The 13,851-nt window shown below is 42.6% G+C and overlaps 1 protein-coding gene across 1 annotated transcript in view; it reads left to right on the forward strand.

The window, feature by feature from the left end:
* Positions 1-13,851, forward strand: part of CAMK1D (calcium/calmodulin dependent protein kinase ID) — a 153,544-nt gene that overhangs the window by 62,831 nt on the left and 76,862 nt on the right. Inside the window, exon 2 of the mRNA XM_087934396.1 lies at positions 12,601-12,732. Coding sequence (XP_087790522.1) covers positions 12,601-12,732 — 132 coding nt within the window. The remainder of the gene's footprint in view (positions 1-12,600; positions 12,733-13,851) is intronic.

The raw sequence follows: 13,851 nt of genomic DNA on the forward strand, positions 1-13,851 counted from the left end.
AATAAAGAATGATTGATTGGTAGGAAAAACGGAGTGGGGAATTTTCCTGCAGACTTTTGGGGGGATTTTCTCAGGGTCTCTGATCCATGGGATTTAAAATTATAAGTTTGGTGGTCCCTGAGGTCCAAAAGGCTGGTGATCCCTGCCCTACACCACTTCAGACAAATGGTTATCCAACATCTTTTTAAAAACCTTCCAACAGGGGGGGTTAAACTCAAGGCCCCGGGGGCTGGATCCCTCCCACAATGTGGTTGGATCTGGCCTGCGAGGCCATCCTGGAAAATGTAAAGAGCTAACTCGTACTGCTTTGGCCCAGTCTACCTGTGTTGCTTCAGCCCGGTCTACCCAATGCAAAGAGGAAACATACTAGCAGTTTGGGGAGTGGTGTCAAGTTGGCCACGCCCACCAAATCAGCCACACCCCATGGGTGGCATCAATCTGGCCACACCTACCCAGTCAGCCACACCCAGCCAGCCCCTCAAAGTCAGCCACAGCCCTGATGTGGCCTTCAATGAAGTTGGGTTTGACTTGAGCTCTGGACTATGATTGTCTATGTCTCTAATATCTAACATAATAAGATATTAATTTGGTTTCTGCTCTATTATGTATACGGTCAGAGTTATGACTTTCCTAATAGTAATGCATGGCTGTGAGAGTTGGACCATAAGGAAGGCTGAGAGCCAAAGGATTGATGCTTGTGGTACTGATGAAGATTCTTGAGAGCCCCTTGGCTTGCAAGATGTCTGGATGTTCTTCACTCCCAAAGAGCCTGTGTGAAAATCGGAGCTACAGTGGGGTTGAAAGCAGAACTTTCAGCTCAGTTCAAAACAAGAGCTTTTGAATAGCGTAGAGTATATTTTTGATCATATCTGAAGAGATACAACTGCTGCGGGGGAGTAAGTAATTGTAGCTCTATAGCAAAATTAATTGGGGTGTGATAAAGGTTGTGTAATGTGAGCCCTGAGCTTTGAGCTATCAGTACATTCCTTTCAGTCAACGGCCCTTGTCACCTTCTCCTATCACTTGTTTCTCAAAAGGCTTGCCTCTCAAAGTAGAAAACCACTGATTTTGGTACTTGTCCTAAGTGTTCCCACGAGCACGCCTGGGAATTTTGACACCTGTGATGAAGTACAGGCCTTCAGTTGCCATTTCAACAGTTTCTTAATTATATGCACGAACATAACCAACCACCTGATGATTAAAATGCACTATTGTAATCTAACCCTGGCTTGCAATCTGCCAGCTTCATATTTCTATGGCACCCTGTAGAGCAGAGCAGAGCAGAGCAGAGAAGAAAAGAGAATAGAATAGAATAGAATAGAATAGAATAGAATAGAATAGAATAGAATAGTGCAGAAAATAATAGAACGCAGAAGAGAAGAGAGCAGAAGAGAAGAGTAGAGTGCAGAACAGAATGCAGAATAGAATAGAGGAGTAGAGTGCAGATAGAATAGAATAGAACAGAACAAAACAGAGTAGAACACAGAACAGAACAGAACAGCACAGAACAGAACATTTTATTTGGCTAAGTGTGATTAGTCCCTGATACCGAAGCACATAGCAAAGCAACAGAGAAATAACAATAACAGCAATAATAAAAGTGTGCAACCAGTAGAAGGGGCAAATAAGAGGTAATAATAAATGATAAATAAATACGACTAAGAAATAACAGGTAACCCTTCTACATCAACCAGTCAGCTACAAACAAGGGGGGGGACCTTGTATGAATAGGGCTCCCCAGTTTTTTTGTTGCAGACTCATGCACCTACTTGGATCTTGGGAAGATGATCACAGGCACCCCCACCAAACTGCTACCATAAGGGGTGCCCTTTGACCCAGCCCATATCAAAGACCCATTTTATGAAAAGAGAGAAACCAATGAAGTTAACTTAAGCAAGAGTTCCGGTGCAAAGCAGAGGCAATGTCTCAGCCAGAGAATATAAAGTTATGCACATCATTACTCTTTTGCACACCTGTGTCCTTTTGGATTTGTCTTGAATATCTGCAGTTTGTTTTGTTGCCGAAGTTTAGGCAGGGGAAAGAAATGTTTGTGGACATACAGCTGGCAAAGTTTTGCTGGACCTACTAATTCTCTTTGGATCCGGGCTAGATAATCTGTGCATTCCTTTTAGGCTGCCACTATCTGTTTCCCTGCTTCCCAAGGAAGACAAGAGATTAACTTAAGTTCTAAATATTTGTTTTGAGGGAGCATTTGTGCCTCACAGAAAAAGTTTGACAAACCAATCTCCAAAGCCAGCAGTATTTATGCTGACTGCACACTCTCGCCTTAGCATTTCGGGTGAGTTCTGTTAGTAGTTACACATGGACGGCTTCCATTTGGAGGTTTGTCTGTGTCCTCAGAATCACCTGAGTGTTGTAAATATGTGTGGAGCCTTCCTGAAACTGCTGAAAGGACTGTGCTGTAGACTGGATACAGATGATGTCATATCCCCCCCCTCTCTGTTGAGTGAGGGCTGTTCAATTTTGACATAGATGGCCTCTAGGACCCCCTCTTTCAAACCAGCATGTCAACTTATAAAATATTTCTATGGACTTTTTAGAGTTGCCCAACAGAAAGGGAGGGAGCAGTGTGGCAGCTTGCAAACTGAAAGTGCATTCCATAAATAGTTTTTCAAAGATAGCAACTAGGTGACTGAAGTTTCTGCTGTGCAAAATTCTAGCTGGAGAGCATAATGGATGACTCTGGGCTATGGAGGTGTCCCATTGGAGAATATGAATTATGATCCACCAACTGGGTGGGGGGAAAACCAGGGTCAAAGGTGACAAGGAATGAGGTTTCTCAGAGTCAGCTGCACCCAGGCAGTGCCGGCAGGTTAACTCCCAATAAATCCTTTTGAGGTTTTGGAAGTTTGGCTCGAGACTCACAATTTAAATAGGGGTAACTGCTGGAATCCTGACACAGCAATCCTCTCTGTCCAAAATATAGACTATGTTGTCTTCAAAAGAGTAGCCTTTGTCTTTTAAATGCAGACGGACTGCTGAATCTAGTCCTAATGTGTTTGTTTTCCTACGCTATGCCATGAGTTTGTGAAGTGGCTGTTTTGTTTCCCCAATGTACAGATTTGCCTATGGCTCACTGCATTGCACAGCATACACCACATTGCTCAGTTTGGGTCTGGGTGTTTTAACTTTGGGGTGGACAAGCTTTGGGATTGAAGTGTACACGTATATTGTGTTGGCTGAAGTACCTCCTGATTTTTTTCTGATATGCCTGCATTTGGGTTCTGGTCATAAGATGTTAGATTTTTTTTTAAAAAAAACCCACCCAATCCCTAAATTTGGCATTCAGAATTTAATTTACAAATCCTGCACTACAGGTTGAGAGCTATGTTCTCTCCAAGTGCTCAAGACCCCTTTGGTTAAAAAAATTAAATCTTTCTGTGTTGTCCCAGCAAGTCTATGAGAATTGGATAGTTACTTAGGAATTATGAGCTGTCCCCTTAAGGGAATGCATCTTGGTAAATGTAGTCAAAGGTATCCTGGGAAATGTAGTCCATGTCATGTGACCCCATCTGTAATCCTGGTTGGTCACTGAATTGACCCTTGGTGGGTTGGGGGAGTTTTCCTCATTCTTTGCCTGAACTCCCAGACTCATAGCACCTTCTTTCTATCACTACAAGATGGGTTAGGAGATAACCATCTTTACTACAAGGCAGATATACAAAGGATTGGTCATAAAAGAAGAACTTCATCACAAACGTGAGTTACGAGGATACCTGATGAACCAATAAATGTTCTTTGTTATGAACGTCTTGTTGAGTTATCTCACTGCATCTGTACAGTTTATGAATCCACCTCTGTACAAGATACAGAAAAGTAAAAGATGGTTATCTCCTAACCCATCTCATAGCAATAGAAAGAAGATGCTATGCTTCTGTGAGTTCAGGCAAAGAATGAGGAAAACTCCCCCAACCCACCAAGGGTCAATTCAGTGACCAACCAGGATTACAGATGTGGTCACGTGACGTGGACTACATTTCCCAGGATACCTTTGACTACATTTACCAAGATGCATTTCCTTAAGGGGAGAACTCATAATTCCTAAGTAACTATCCAATTCCCATAGACTGACTGGGACAGCACACTCTGTCTGGAAACAAAAATTATTATTCATGACATTCCTTTGGCATACTAATGAAGTTAAATTTGGGACTCATTTAAGGCAGTGCGTTAATATTTTTTCCCCCTTTGTTTGGTGGTAATTTTTGTTTTTAACAAGAAGCTGTGATTACGAGGGGGTGGAAGATAGAGAAATACATGAAGATTCCCAGTGGAAATATTTAAAGCAAATAATTGTGCCCAGCTGGATGGGCTTTAAACAGAATATAAAACAGTCAATTAGCATTCTCTAGACATGCACAAAAGGATAGTGTTTTTATTTTAATTTTAATAAAAATAACCACCTTCATCTTCAATTAGTTCATAAGACAATAGCAAGGGTCATGCAATTTTAATTCCAAAAGGGAATCGGGTGAGAGTTTATATTTCCATTTATTTTTTTAAGTATAAGGAAGCGAAAACATGAATGGCACGTGACCAATTGAGGCACCTTTCTTCTTTAAATAAAGGGAATTTTGTAATTCATTCAGTGTTAAAGTGTTTGCAATTGTTCTCTCCGTAATTGTGATTAAAGGGAAATTTCATTCAAGTTGAACGGAAATCTTGGCGGCTGGAGGGATTGTCTTTTCATTGGGTTTGGAGTTTTCTTTATAGTTCTCAATCTGATATTTTCCACCGTGCTAGTAAGGAGTGCTGTACTAGCCATGATGATGTTACCTAGTTGGGTCATGAAACGTATGTAAGAAAACTACCAAGCTCAGAGAGAACCAAGGACTCCCACAGTCCTTCTCCTTCCCCTCCTCCTCCTCCTCCTTTCTAGCACTGATGATGTTACATAGTTGGGTCATGAAATGTCTGCAAGAAAACAAACAAGCTCAGAGAGAACCAAGGATCCCACAATTCAACCCTGAACTGCAAATATTCTCCTTTATTGAGACTTATTTTCTCACTGTTGAGTCTGGATATTTTCCCCTTCAGCTTCATTTCCTCCTCCTCCACTTCAGCACTGATGATGTTACCTAGTTGGGTCATGAAAGGCCTGCAAGAAAACCACCAAGCTCAGAGAGCACCAAGGACCCCACAGTCCTCCTTTTCCTTTTCCTCCTCCTCCTCCTCCTCCTCCTCCTCCTCCTCCTCCTCCTCCTCCTCCTCCTCTTTGCAAACTCTACCCCCTTTTAGCACTGATTAAGTTACCTAGTTCGGTAATGAAATATCTGCAAGAACACAACCAACTCAGAGAGCACCAAGGACTCCCCAGTCCTCCTCCTCCTCCTCCTCCTCTTCCTCCTCCTCCTCCTCCTGAACTACAACCCTGAGCTACAAAGATTCTCCTTTATTGAAGCTTATTTTCTCACTGCTGAGTCTGGATATTTTCTAGTTATGTAGGAAGAACAGTCAGAGAAGGGCACCGGGAATATTGTCATTGCAAATGTGAGCATTTCTCCTTATTTCTCCTTCGATTTGACCAAAATCAAGCAGCTGCTGTCACATCAATTTGAGGGCATGTCAGCCAACAGTGTGTCATCATCATCATTCCTCTAAAGCCGAAATACTTTTATTGCAGATTGGAAAGGGAAAGTAGAGAGAGACTGGACTAGGAATAACATTCCCTCCACATCCAATCTGCACTGACCCAACTGCAGGTAGTCCTCGGCTTACAATTGAGCCCCCAATTTTTGGTGCTAAGTGAAACATTTCTTCTGCCTCGTTTTTACAGCCTTTTCTGCCACTGCCATTAAGTGAACCGCTGCAGTTGTTAAGTTAGGAACATGGTTGTTAAGTGAGTCTGGCTTCCCTGTTCGTTGTCACAAAAGGGAATCGCATGCCCCCGGGACACTGCAAGCATCATAACTGTGAATCGGGTGCCAAGCATCTGAATTTTTGACTTCATATGTATTTTTTTAAAAAAAATATTCTGATTTCCTTTTTTTAATCCCCTCCTACGTTTATTCCAAGGACACGAAAGCCAGAAGGAAATAAATTTAATTTGCTGTTAATTCTGCAAAAAGCAATCCAGTTCTTACCTGCTGGCATTTTTCCCCCTCTATTACTTTGAAAGCACAGTGAAAACCATTTGCTGAAATTTAATGCAACAGCTTATTTTACCCATTGGAAACACTGTTTTAGCAATGTAATTACAGCAATTGGATGCAGGGCAGACAAATCCAACCCTGGACAGGCATGGTATTCGATGGCTAATGGAATTAACATGGATGTGTTGACTACAAATCAGAGTGCAGTCAAGGAGGAAGAGGAGGAGGAGGAGGAGGATTGTGGGGTCCTTGGTGCTCTCTGAGCTGGGTGGTTTTCTTGCAGATGTTTTCACGACCCAACTAGGGAACATCATCAGTGCTAAAAGAAAGTGGGGTTTGGTCCTTTCTACCAGTGATGATGCTCTCTAGTTGGGTCATGAAATGTCTGCAAGATAACCACCAAGCTCAGAGAGCACCAAGGAATCCTCAGTTCTCCTCCTCTTCTTCTTCGTCCTCCTCTTCCTCATTTTTCTTCTTCTCCTCCTCCTCCTTCTCTTCCTCCTTCTTCAACTTTTCCTCCTCCTCTTCCTCCTCCTCTTTCTCCCTCAATTTATCCTCCTCCTCCAACTTTTCTTCCTCCTCCTCTTCCTCCACTTTTTTCTTCAACTTCTCCTCCTCCTCCTCCTCCTCCTCCAAATTCTCCTTCTCCTCCTCCTTCAACTTCTCCTCCTCTTACTCCTCCTCTTTTTCCTCTCCTCCATCTTCCTCCTCATCTCACAAACCCAACTCCCTAGCATTGATGATGTAACCTAGTTGGGTAATGAGACTTCTTCAAGAAAACCACCAAGCTCAGAGAATATCAAGGATCCCATAGTTCAATCTAGAGCTGCAATTATTCTCTATGCATTTTTATGTGTAAGGCACACAACAAATGCATCTTCAGAGCCAGTCTTGGCTTATTTTTTCCCTGGCCAGCCCTATCACAACCTTGTTAGGAACATGACAAGCGAAGGACTTCCCACCTAGAGGAAGTTCTACACATTTTAGAGCAGGCCTGTGCTTTGATTTCAAATGCAAAATTGGGCTTTGGAGCACCTGAGAATGTGAATATGGCATCGGTCAACTCCAAACACAAATCCACAAGAAGACATAATTGCCCCAAAGGGCATTTTTTTGCTTCGGAAGCCAAATAGTGCACAGCCTGAATATGTTAAGTGAATATATAATCAGTGGTGGGATTCAATTTCTTTTTACTACTGGTTCTGTGAGCGTGGCTAGGTGGGTGTGGCCAGGTGGTCATGTGACTGGGTGGGCATGATGAAGTGGTGGGTTTTTTTTACCCCTTTCACAGCCCCCCCATGCACCCCGTTTTTTTGCCTATTGGGCCTCAGGGAAACCTCCTGGAGAGATAAGTACAACAGTGAGGGAGGGATCAGTTGTGCCGCATGATTTAGATTAGCTAGAAAGCAAGAAATCCAATGATTTCCTGCTTTCTAGCTAATCTAAATCGCGTGGCACAGCTGATCATCGGAAATACCATTTCATCTGAACCAGTAGCATTTTTTACTACCAGTTTGTCTGAACCGGTCTGAACCGGTAGAATACCACCACTGGTGCAAATTGAACCTCTCTATGCATTGTTATGAAACCAAATGGACACCGTTGTAATGAAGAGGATTGTGTTGCTGACAAAACCCTCCTCTCTTCCAGAGTTTGACTTACAGGAAGTCCTCAATTTACAACTATGCATTTAGTGATAGAAAAAATGGGACTTGCAACCCATCCTGGCACTTACAACTACTGTAGCATCCAAAGGATGATCAAATTTAGATACTAAGCAACCAGCATGTATTGTATTTTTGAATATGTGAAGGAGTTATTCGACCTAGGCTTGTGGGTGGTGAATACTTCCCTCCAACCTTAAGCTCACAAAAGTGTGATTTCAACCACAATTTTCAGAGAAGGGTTAAAGCAGGACAAATGACTCGCCTCTCAGTGTGTAGTAAATAGCTGCCTGACTAAAAACTTTTTTATAATGCAGAATGCAACCATGCGTAAGTCTGAATAATATGGACAGTGGAAGGTTACTGCAAAATCCTCATTCCCTCCCCACGCCCCTAATCTGCTTTCCAGCTCCGTTCTCCTGTGCAGGACAACCAAAGAAGACCCAGCTGATCAGCTGGGACTCAATGGGAGGCAGGGAATAGATGGGGTTGGCGGAGCCAGTCAGAGTGGCATTGGCCAGTTCTCTGAACTACTTAAAATTTCCATTACCAGTTCTCCAGAACTGGTCAGAACCTGTTGAATACCACCTCTGCAGGGGTATCAAACTTAATTTCATTGAGGGTTGCATGAGGTCTGTGGTTGACCTCGGAAGGGCTGAGTGGGTGGGAGTGGCCAATTGGGTGGGCGTTGCCAGTTTGACTCCCCTCCCCAAACTGCTGGGATGTTTCCTCTTCCCATTGGGTAGACTGGGCTGATCTCTTTGCATTGAGTAGACCAGGATGGCCCCACTGGCTGGATCCATCCACATTGTGGGCCTGATCTGGCCCTTAGGCCTTGAGTTTGACACCCCAGTCATATGCAGATGGGAAGTGGGGCGATCAGTGTTAAAAATCCAGAAATGTGGAAGAGGAGATATGAACTTGAATGTTGGACTTGATGAAAGGATGTTGCAAAGGAGGGCAAAATGTCAAGGCCCAGAGATCTAATAGATAATCAGAGTTGGAAGGGACCTTGTAGGTCATCTAGTCCAACCCTCCATCCAGGCGGGAGACCCTACACCATTTCTGACAGATGGAAGTCCAATCTCTTCTTGAAAGTCTCAAGTGATGACTCTCCCATAACTTCCAAGGGCAACGTCTGTTCCATGGGTTGATAGATCTCACTGTCAGAAAGTTTCTCCTTATTTCCAGGTTTAATCTTTCCTTGTTCACTTTCCATCCATTCTTCCTTGTCTGGCCTACAGGTGTTATTGTGCAGCCTTCAATCATGAGACAATCCCTCCTTGCAGCTTTTTCGCAGCTCTGGTCACACTCAGGGTGCACATCTGTGGGTGGGTTTTATGGTTGACATTGCTTTTGATGGTTCATGGGTTTGCAGCTGAAAGCTTTTGAACATATCTCTCTGGGCAGTGAATTAGAAGAAGCAGCTGAAAAGGTAAAGAGAAGGTGGCAAACAACTTGATGTTTTTCAGTTGGAAAGGAATGGCTTGGGAAAGTTGAATGTTATATTGGCTCTGGGAACAAGCTACTTTAGGGATAGTTAAATTGCTTTAAGAAAACTTGGTTTAGCTGAGGATCCAACAGGCATTTTCACCCCATACTCTGTTCATTAAATCAGAGGTGTGTCCATTAAATCAAAGACTTCTCCATAAATATATATAATGGGGATTGTATACTTTGAGGTTTGACTGAAAATGACAGCATATACATAATTTGGCATAGACAGTATATTTTGACACAAATGAATATATATTATGGCCATCTATCTGTCTACTCTACCTACCTACCTACCTACCTACCTACCTACCTATCTTTCTCTATCATCTCTAGCCATGTTTCTATCATCATCATCTCTGTACCTACCTACCTATCTCTACTGTATATCTATCTATCTGTCTTTCTATGAAACTATCATCTATCTCTATCTATCTATAGTATCTCTATTTCTATCTACCTACCTACCTATCTATCTCTATCATCTCTATCCATCTTTCTAGCATCATCATCATCGTCTCTCTACCTACCTACTTACCTATCAATTACTGCATATCTGTATCTATCTGTCTGTCCATGAAACTATCTCTATCTATCTACAGTATCTCTATATCTGTCTGTCTGTCTGTCTGTCTGTCTGTCTGTCTCTCTCTCTCTCTCTCTCTCTGTCTCTCTCTCTACAACATAGAGGTTTGATAAGTCACAGAGAAATCAATTTATGTCCTATTTTACCACACTCCTGCTTGTGTATTTGATTCCTCCCAGGATTCAGCCACACCCTTCCTCTGACAAGTCTCTTCCTTTCCAGGCAGCCCTTGTCAGGTTGCCAGTGCCTATTGTGTCACTAGACCTGTCTGAATCTCAAAGGGCAAGGCTTAGTCAGGCAGGAAAATCCCTCAGAGGATGTCACAGATGCAAATCAGGTGAAGAAAGGGATGTCAGAAAATTGTCTGGGCTTAATGAGATACTGATAAAAATGGAAGTGAAGAAGTTAAAGATAAAACAGGAGGCGGATGAGGTGTAAAGCATCTCTTACCCTTTCGGAAGTTGCTAAAATAAATTTGGAGATGCTTTGAAGCTGTTTAGCTCACGGCAAAAAGCGTCTATTTGAGAGTCTCACGCTCTGATAGGGGAAAAATCCTCCAGGTGACACAGATAGGGGACCTTGTGGGAGAAGAGTAGAGCCCCCCCCCTATTTTTAATCTATTCAGAATTTGAGGGCCATCAGAAACCATAATGAAATCAATCAGATTTCAGATTTCCTGAAGGAAATCCACCCTGAATGTCCTTTTGGAGGACAGATACTGTCAGGTACTGACAGATACTTTTGAAGGACAAATATGTTGGCCACCAAGTGAGAAGACCTTGATGTTGGGAAAGATGGAAGGCCAAAGGAGAAGGGGGCGACAGAGGAAGAGATGGTTAGACAGGGTCATTGATGCAATGAACATGATTTTGAGCGAACTCCAGGAGATAGTGGAGGACAGGGAGGCCTCATGTGCTATGCGTCAGGTTCCAACAAATGCTCTCATCAAATCATGAGCCTCGAGCCCTTGGGTGTGTCATAAATCACATTCTCCAATCGGAGCAAGGTCAGGGCTGGTGTGTCATAAATCATGTTAGCCAACAGAGGACTTTCGAGGGCTCTAGAGATCACACCCCTTCAACTGGATCGGTAACCTGGGATACAGCCTTGGTAAGGTATGTGTGGAATGTACTTCTGGTTTTGATTTCCTTGCCGCTCCTTCAGGTCTCCCCCCCCCCATGGCAACTTGAAAGGAGTCCAGGAGTGTTTTATGAGTTGACACTATCATCCATGAAGTTGCAAAGAGTTGGACATGACTAAGTAACTGAAGAACAATAACAAGAAGCCATAATGATGTCCTACATGCCAGGACATTAACATACATTGACACAATTGGGTTATTTTTGTGTTATTTGCTTGATGATGTCATGGTATGTTTGACATCAATTATGGGAGTGCCTGTCCCTCCCCTCCTATGTGTAGGTGTTGTGTCTACTGTGAAGGTGAACAGGTAAAAGAATTTTGTTGTGCCACAGACACACAATTTTGATAGATACATTGTTAAATAGCACACCCATACATTTTTTTCAAATGTAAGAATGTGCCCCTTTGCTCTATATCTACAGCACACAATTTAACACTGGAATGACATCTCACTTCTGTTCAATTGACTTTGAACACACAATAGATACAATGTGGGAATGTATTCTTCAGTCTGGGCTGTGAGTCACAAATCGTTGTTGTCTGACCCAGACAGAGATAAGGCTTGATATGGAATGTGCTCAGAAGTTTTTATTAGCATGAGATCACGCCAGGTGGCTCAGCCAAGTCTGAAAAGGATTGCTGTGCAAAGGTTCCCCTTCTCTGCCCAATCATAATGCTATGTGGAAATGTTGGAATTCATTGTTGGAATGTATTTCTATGCAACAACTACAGTAGTATTCAGTCAGTAGATGGTAGTATTTACAAGTTTGGATCTGTGATATATGTTCTATGCTCTTTTGTTCTAAGTAGAGTTTCCTTTTTCTTCTCACAGTTAAACAGTTGAACAGTAAAGCACATGGTGACTGTACTCCTTTTTGCTCTGTGGTACAATATATAAACACAATTTCTAACAGGAAATGACCTTGGGAGATCAAAGGAAGAGCTACAGACTAGAAAATATTGAAGCAAACTGCAAATGGTAAAGGACTTTGGCAGACTTCCATGGGACCGTTTACAAACTGTTTGAGACTCATTACGGGCTGTAAATGACTAAAATTCACAGCTGTTGAAATAAAGAAAAAAGGGTTTTGGAACTAACGTGTGTTTGTTAGTGTCTCCATAAGCCTTGGTCAGAACAGTTGTGTTGGTTGAAAAGCCTCCTGATCTTTTCAGATATTTTTGCAACGTATCGAACGACAACGTTGCTACGTTTGTTGTCCTCTTCTTTTTCTATTATGGAGAAGATCCTGCTGCTTCTTTTCTTTTTTTGGGGGGGGTAGGTGGGAATTTGATGAAGGCCCTGTTAAGACAACCACAAGTTAATGCTGATAAATTAACAGTTCTGAGGAATTCTTCACAACTTGTGGTTATTCTAACTGGGCCTTGGTCAAATCCCCCCAAAAGACCCAGCGAGAGAGGTCTCTTTTCTGTAATGGGCAAGAAGGTTTTTTTTTTGAGAATGAATTCCATGTGCCCTGTGAGATTTTTTTTTCAATCATGTGGCTAAAACTGCATTTGGTGTTGAAAAACGCTGATCAGGATTCTTACATTCTGCTTTCAGTGCATACGAGTTCAAATTTTGTTCTTTTCCTTTTTCCAGTGGTGCATTTTCTGAAGTCGTCCTGGCTGAAAACAGGAGCAGTGGAAAGCTCTTTGCAGTGAAGTGCATCCCCAAGAAAGCCCTGAAAGGGAAGGAAAGCAGCATAGAAAACGAAATTGCCGTTCTTCGAAAGTAAGGACCTAAAATATCATTTACTAGCTGTATACTCATGCTTCACTACAAAACTATGTGATCGGGCTTCATTTTTGGGGAGGAAAAATAAGGTGTGGGGGGGGGGGAAATTGTGCCTCTGCCTAGCAGCATCTATTGGTGTTCATCTGGCTAGCATCCTATCAGTATGTGAGTGAGTTGAGGGCTGTTTGGAAACTGAAACATGGAAACTGAAACAGTATTTGCTGTGTGAGCAAGAAGGAGACAGCGAGGAGCCTGGGCATGGCTTAGCTCAACTGTTCTGTACTAAAGCTGCTTGGTGCTGCTGTGAAACTGAAACTGAAACTCCTCTGCTTGTGTTTTGCATTTGGAAGAGATTTCTTTTCAGGTGGGGAGGAGGAATAGAACTCCTTAGTATCAGAGTGTGTTAATAAAAATATAGGAAATACTCCAAATGCTCTGGTGGTGGTCGTTTTGAAAAATCCTTTCTTAGTGAGCTTCTAGAAGCCGAGAGGCCCAATTTCAAGTCTGTAGGTCCAATTTCAAGTCTGTAGGTTTTACAATTCTGGAGATTTTGTGATGATGCAAGAGGGGCATTTCACGTTTAGATATATAGATTTGACTGTGATTGTTCTTCCTCTACTAAACAAACGTTCTCACTGAGTTGGTAGGAACCTCAACAGATGTGGAGTTTTATGTTGTCACCGAGTGCAAACATCTGAATTCTGATCACATGACCGTGGGAATCCTGCAACGGTTATAAGTGAACAATGGTCATAAGTCACTTTTTTCAGGACTGTTGTTATTTAAAGCAGTTACTAAATGAATATTTGTAAGTCCAGGTTGACCTGTATTGTGTTTGGAAGCTTTGCTGCAGAGTCCTGGGTAGCTGTAGTTCATCAATGCAAAAACCTGGAGATAATCTGGAGGGGTCTTCTAGGATGAATGAGGCAAGGCTGCTCCCTCTTTCCTTCCCTCCTTGACACGGTAGAAAGATTAGTAGAGGTGTACTACTCCACTGCTAGTTTCGAAGCTTCAAGTAGCATCTATGCAGGAGGAGTGGTGGGAACCTGGAGGTGGAGTTAAAAGGGGCATCAGCCTTGAATCCCTATGTAGCTGCAAGCAAACTAAATCCAACTC

This window comes from Pseudonaja textilis, chromosome 5, assembly GCF_049901715.1.
Source record: "Pseudonaja textilis isolate UNSWEBS1 chromosome 5, rPseTex1.2, whole genome shotgun sequence".
Classification (NCBI taxonomy): Eukaryota; Metazoa; Chordata; class Lepidosauria; order Squamata; family Elapidae; genus Pseudonaja; species Pseudonaja textilis.